Raw genomic sequence first — 6,088 nt, 5'->3', positions numbered from 1 at the left:
AAATTTCCCCGCCTGTGAGCTGTTAATGCTTCCGCACACTTGTGCGGAACTGCTCAACTCACGGCGGAATAGCCGCCGGGAAATGTGACATCAAGTGTGAGCGTCTCTAACTCGCCATAATAGGCCATCTCATCAACATCACACCGAATAGGAAGAAAATCCTTCTCATGGAGGAACGGAATGACTTACAAATTTAGACACGGGAAGTGGGAGCCTGCATTTCAGTTGCAAAAATGAAGTCATGTATAATCACTGCCGCTTTGACGTGACAGCATCAAATTAGCATGAGCATAAGTTATATAAAATGCTTAGGCAGACCGTGGCAAACATGTCAACTCTGCATGGTGTGGCCTTGGATATCAAACTTGACCCCCCTCCCCCTTCAAAAAAATGGCCTGGCCTGTGTCTGTTCTTATTGTTATATCATACCGTATTTCCAGTTTTGGGGCAATGATTTTTGGACGTGTGCCTGGAATGGGGATGGAAATGACTTAATCTCTGGCAAAATCAGCTACAAAACGGCCGTGAAACTACACGCGGTATCCGAGAAGAGCTGTCCTCTGACGGGCAACGGGAAGTCGCTTGCTGCTGCTCACGGGCTGAGAACCTGCCGGCGCTGTGCAGCCACCAAAGCATACAATGTGGCCTTCTCCACAACAATGGGACAAATGCGCATGGGTTGCACCCAGACAGGTTCAGACGTTATTCCGATCCAATAGCGACGTCTGCACCAGTGAGATAATTCAAAATCCGTAAAATGCAATTGGAAGGGACCAAGACAGACACACGGACTCGGTCCCGCTATATTTTTATTCAAGCCTGAAATGCTCTTAGATGTCTTTTTTCTCCCCTCTCTCTTATCTGCAGCTGGTCTCTTTTCAGCCTCCACTTCAGGCTTTGTTTATTTTTACTCGAGATATTTTTGGCACTTTTCTTGTGACATCTTTATTTCTGTCTCAATCCTGCTGTTTGAAAGGAACACTTGATGTTTTGGGCAATGATGATGGTGCGTTTTTTAATAGAGAGAGATCAGAGTGATACGAGTGTGATGTCAGCAGCCAGCTAAGCCAGCTTAAACAGTGCAAATGGAGAAGCAGAAAGCCAAAGAAGGAAATCTGCCCAAAGCTTTTTGGTTAACATATTAAGTGGATTTGCTTCAATGGAAATTCTGGCGATGAATGCAAATGTGACATTTTATACTTAAAAATACTTTTAGTCCAACTTTGAAAGTCAGAACTTCGATTTGAGGTTAATGAATCCAATTGGAGTGTGCAGTGCAGTCCCAATTTTGGCATGTCACTCAGAAAAGTGGCAAAACTACGTTGAGTGAACTTGATACGTATTTGACTGCCATCAGCCCCGAAGCCAAAGCTCTCGAGTACCCTCTAGCGGCCACATGTGCAAACTGCTGTCAGGCATTCAATTTGTGCTTGCCCTCAGCAGATCCACACAATTTGACCTCAATGTTGAACAACTTCACTCATCACTACGTCAGAATTTGGCCAATGTATCTAATCTGTACCTACAAACGCGGCCATCTTTCTTTCTCGTTCACACAAACAATTTCTGCTTTGATTTGATTGCATTTTTTGCTAAGAGCTGTGAGGCTCCGCCCCTTTGTGGCGCTCAAGCAGAAACAAGATGCTCTCCGATAGTCCCCTAATGATGGCGTGAGAGTCTGGATGTGAAGCCAGAGCCTTCAGACGTTCGGTCACACCTTCCCGCTCCAGCATCCAGCCGTAATGTAAAGCTGAGAGGAGGATGGAGTCAGGCTAACGTACGTACAGTTGAGGTATTACAAAAAAAAGCTGAAGTCGGAACCCACCGTTTTGCGTGGTGACGAAATGAATGGCCCACACAGCCCACAGTTGCACGCCCGTGGGTTGACATGTCCCAAGCAGGTGGCAGAACGGGCGCAACGACCTAAACGTAAAGGCAGAGGTGACGCCGAGCACGAACGCCATTAGGTACGGCGCCGCAATCAAAATTCCACAATAACTCTGTCCGACCTGTAAAACACGATTTCTTTCTCCAGATGGGTCCAAGCTGCAATGGAGACGTGCTGTGAGGGGAAAAGCCATCAATGAGATCCAGTTGGCTTCGTTTATGAAATAAAACATTTGCGCACGCACCAGCTGCTCGAGGATGCGGCTGCGAAGCTTCTCGTCCAAGATCCAAGCCTCCGGCCGCGAGGTGAGGTGAGCAAGAATGCCGCCGGCAAAGTAGCGCACCCCCATCTCCACCTTGGTGTCCTGCAGGAGGCTGACAATGTGCTCCAACAGGTCTGCCACCATCAGCTCCGTCTGCAGCTCCTCCACCTCTGCGATGTTGTTCTGAAAAATACATATATAGTTACACGAGGTTTCAAGAAGCCATTGAAATAATGACCCGACCCACCAGGAGCCCGAGAACTTTCTGCTGAATGGAAGGTTCAGTGTAGTAGGACTGCAAAAAAAAAAAGGAATATGAACAAAACAATTTCTCTGGTTTTGGGTTGCCACGTGTGTACGGGCATGTCTACCTCCAAAATTTCTTCAAACAGCTCCAAGCCGTTACACTGGATAAAGTTGCGGGCCGCTACGGGCATTTCATCGGTTAGGTTCCACAAAGCTCTTAAAGCAAATTTCAGAGTGGAGTCGACCACTCCCAACATGGCCCTCTGCTGCACGATAGCCAACAACTGCTGTTGGGCGGATCCAAAGTTGGTGGCAATCACGACAAGAGAGGGAAACGCTTCCTCTTTACCTTCACGATGAAGACATCTTCCCCGAGCTTTGCAACCTCCGCTGTGGATAACTGCAAAGACAACAAAACAAAACCAGAAAATATTTGAGCCAAGAGAGAGAGCGAGAGAGGGCGACGGGTGATGCCACTTGACCTTGGCCACCAGGATGGAGATGACAGCGACGGCCATCCTCTGAAGGGTGGGATCTTCGTGGCTGCTCAGCCAGTTAATCACCAGCGTGGCTGCTAAATACCTAAAGCGTGAGCGCAGCACGCATGAGGAACGCACACACGGCCTGTTCATGCTCTCCCAGATCTCAACTATTTCATAACAGCGCGAAGATAAACTGACGTGTCAAACGGGACGTCCTGGAGGATGTAGTCACTGCAGAGTGCCAGAAGACAATTCTTTTGGACCTGAAACATAGAAAAAGGCAACAATGGACTGTCGTTGTTGCGTTTGTTGATTTATTTGTTTTGTTTTAGTGAGGTCGTTCTAATTTACAGTCGGTGGGAAAAAAAGCGCCACCTGCGTATGTTGTTGGAAGGTCTTCATGCTGTGCAGCAGCTGCGTGACGGCGTAGCGAAGCAGGCCCACAGGCATGGCCTCGGCCTGGTCCTGAGCGGTGAGGTTGAACACGCACGCCGTGGCCACCAGGTGGACGTGCAGACTCGTAGGGTGGCTCTGCATGGACCTCAGCACCAGCTACGAGAGCAATGGGCAACAGGCTCGTTCACTCGGATGCACAATGATCAAGTGAAATGGATCTTTCCGTTCACAAAAATGACTCATCCATAAGCTATGTTGACTTATGGCAACCCAAAATGGACTACATCACCTCCAGCATTTCTGGGTGTGGCTTCTGCGAGTCGGTGGTCAAATTGTAGAGATGGAAGAGGGCCTCTCGAGTGAAACACGCTCTGTCTCTGTACCTTCTGAGGGCCTCGCACAACTGCTTCTCGTGAGCCTGTCCGGTGACCTGAACACATGCGTAGTCAAACGGGAAATGTGCGCTGAGGCGGTAAATCCTTACTTTGAGTTTTTTTTGCGCCGACAGGGCAGGGCAGGCGCAAACTCCAGTTGACAGCAAGCCCAAGAACACCAGATCCTTCCTGGCTTCCACAAACGCACCGACCGCTGCCTCATTGATTCTCCTCCTGCCCGACAAGTCCAAAGACACCAAGGAGGGAAGAACCTCGGGTCCGGCCCGCAGAAGACGCAGAACGACATCTCCGTCACTCCGTCCTGTCAAGTGGTCGTCTGACAAGTCCAAATGTCTCAGAGCGTCGAGCTGGCCGAGCACGGACAGCAAAGCGTCCGCCGTCGATTTCAGCTGCCGGAGGCAGTGGGCCGTCAAACACCTGATAGTCGTCTTGCATCGGAGGAGAGCTGTCAGCTTGGTGACGGCGGTGCAGGAGATGTCTAAGCTCTCCAGCTGAGGGAGAGAGCAGACATCCTCTAAGACAGCGTCGCTCAGGTCGGTGCCGGCGAGGTTGAGCGTCCGCAGGCCTTTCAGGGAGCGGAGACCGTCGCCGCCGTCCGCCAGTGCGGCCCAGTCGAGACGGAGCCCGTTCAGGGAGAGCTTCCAAAGGCTGGATCGACACTTCGGGTTGGACGCCAAGCCGGAGACGATTTGAGCGCCGCTGATGTCGCCTCGGGACCAGGACGCATCCACTTCTCGAAGCCGGTGAGGGCAGACGGCCAGTTGGAAGGCTTCTGCCGACACCAGACAGCGGCGCAGGCAGGCTCGGCTCAAACGCAGCTCTTTGTGCTGGTGGAAAATCCCAATGGTTTTGTCGTTCACTATTCCTAGGGAAACAAAAACGCAAAACAATGTTCACAATCTATATCTTGGGTGTCAAATTGGGGATTTGAAGGCAGAGAAAGAAATTGCACAAGAACCTTCTGAGGCCATCTTGTGCAGTAGCTGGTCAGCTATCTGCTGAGGGAAGAGCAAGGCCGAGGCCAGCAGCAGAGAGCCGTCTGCTCGCTTACTGCACAGCCGCTCCAGGCTGCGGCACACCTGAGCCAAGCACAGGTCGCACAGCGTCCGGGGGCCCTCCCACTCCTGGGGCACATCACCCGGCCAGGGCCGTGCATCACACAACATGCATGCACCGAGAAAAACGCCCACCAAGGAAGTTTTTGAAGAAGGCAGACGTGCGGTGCCTATACTTAACACAAGATCACTCCATCTAATTCTATCCCCAAGACCCGAGTGGCGCAGTAAAGCTCACTTAAATCACATAATCTCTGCAAGTCTGCAAGTCCAAATGGACGAAAACAAATGTTGCCACCAATTTCAAACAACTCACCATACCGCAGGAGTAAACAATCCGCACAAGATTGCAAAACAACCACGCTATTTGCGTTTATTTACAGCCACAGGCGTCATTGGGAGCCACGAAGAACGTATGAAACGGAGAAAAGTTGCCAAGTATCCGCTGAAGAAGTGGCGACGCGTCTGATCGTCCGTCAAGTGTCATACGCCGCTGTTAGCCGCTTGCCGTGACGTCACCCAGAGAGCCTCTCGGCAATTTCGGGCTATTTTTAGCACTCGGACACAATTCTTCCGTCCCCTGCATAAGCACGCTATTAACCGTGATTCTTCAAATTGAACCCGTCAACAAAAAAGTATTTGGCAAGTTGCATTTCGAATCTCATTTAAAAGTGTGTTGAAATCAGAACGTATCTACATAATGGCAAATGTATCAAATATAGCGTCACTATTTTATTTTATTTTATTTTATTTTATTTTATCATACAGTAATGTTTGTTCTATGCACGTGGTCAAACGTAAACATAAACACACGCACTTGTTTGCGTTTGCTCTACAGCAACATTTCAACATGCGGAGATTGTTCTCAATCATAAACAAACACATCCCCTTTGTGGGTCACGCCCTCACGGCCACACTCCATGCAGTCACAGCACACTACATAAATAAAAACATCCTGCCGTGAATCTCGTAAGCAAAGCTGTCCTCCCACATGCTTAAGTCCGTCTCTCCACGCATCAAAGCCTGAGAGCGATCGCCCTTCACGTTTCCAAACATTTTCGGGCCTTCTTCTTGACCGTACCCCGCCACTCCATGTCTTCGTGAATACATAAACACAGCTGCCAATTGCATTTTGGGCCGCCACAGGATGCGCTCACATGGCATTTATGGAGGAGAACAAATCCAAAACAGACCTCTGATATGCGTCCTCCAGCTACCGGACTGTCGACATTGGGTCTGGTTGGAATCATGCAAAAAGGAAGGCGGGGGAAGGAGATGATGCACAGCCATGCAAATCTGGTGTCTTTCCACAGATAGCCAACACAAGTTTTTATTCACCTTTTTCTAACTGTGGGAACTCTAAT

At 49.7% G+C, this 6,088-nt stretch overlaps 1 protein-coding gene across 2 annotated transcripts; it reads right to left on the bottom strand.

The window, feature by feature from the left end:
* Positions 1 to 791: 791 nt before the first annotated feature.
* Positions 792 to 6,051, bottom strand: LOC119137198 (protein zyg-11 homolog). 2 transcript variants are annotated; one of them, XM_037276316.1, is made up of 14 exons: positions 5,918 to 6,051; positions 4,628 to 4,793; positions 3,759 to 4,534; positions 3,564 to 3,704; positions 3,254 to 3,430; positions 3,077 to 3,141; positions 2,879 to 2,978; positions 2,746 to 2,796; positions 2,522 to 2,683; positions 2,398 to 2,445; positions 2,133 to 2,333; positions 2,010 to 2,062; positions 1,826 to 1,923; positions 792 to 1,750 (listed from the first exon to the last, which is right to left on the bottom strand). In XM_037276316.1, the coding sequence occupies exons 1-14, from the start codon at positions 5,972 to 5,974 to the stop codon at positions 1,593 to 1,595; spliced, it is 2,253 nt and encodes a 750-aa protein (XP_037132211.1). In that variant the 5' UTR covers positions 5,975 to 6,051; the 3' UTR covers positions 792 to 1,592. The 2 variants fall into 2 exon arrangements, with proteins under 2 accessions (XP_037132211.1, XP_037132213.1); XM_037276318.1 differs by lacking the exons at positions 2,398 to 2,445; positions 2,522 to 2,683.
* Between the last annotated feature and the right edge of the window lie 37 nt (positions 6,052 to 6,088).

This window comes from Syngnathus acus, chromosome 17, assembly GCF_901709675.1.
Source record: "Syngnathus acus chromosome 17, fSynAcu1.2, whole genome shotgun sequence".
NCBI classification, from domain to species: domain Eukaryota; kingdom Metazoa; phylum Chordata; class Actinopteri; order Syngnathiformes; family Syngnathidae; genus Syngnathus; species Syngnathus acus.
Note: the sequence above shows the minus strand (reverse complement) of the source record. Positions and strands in the feature narration are given on the sequence as shown.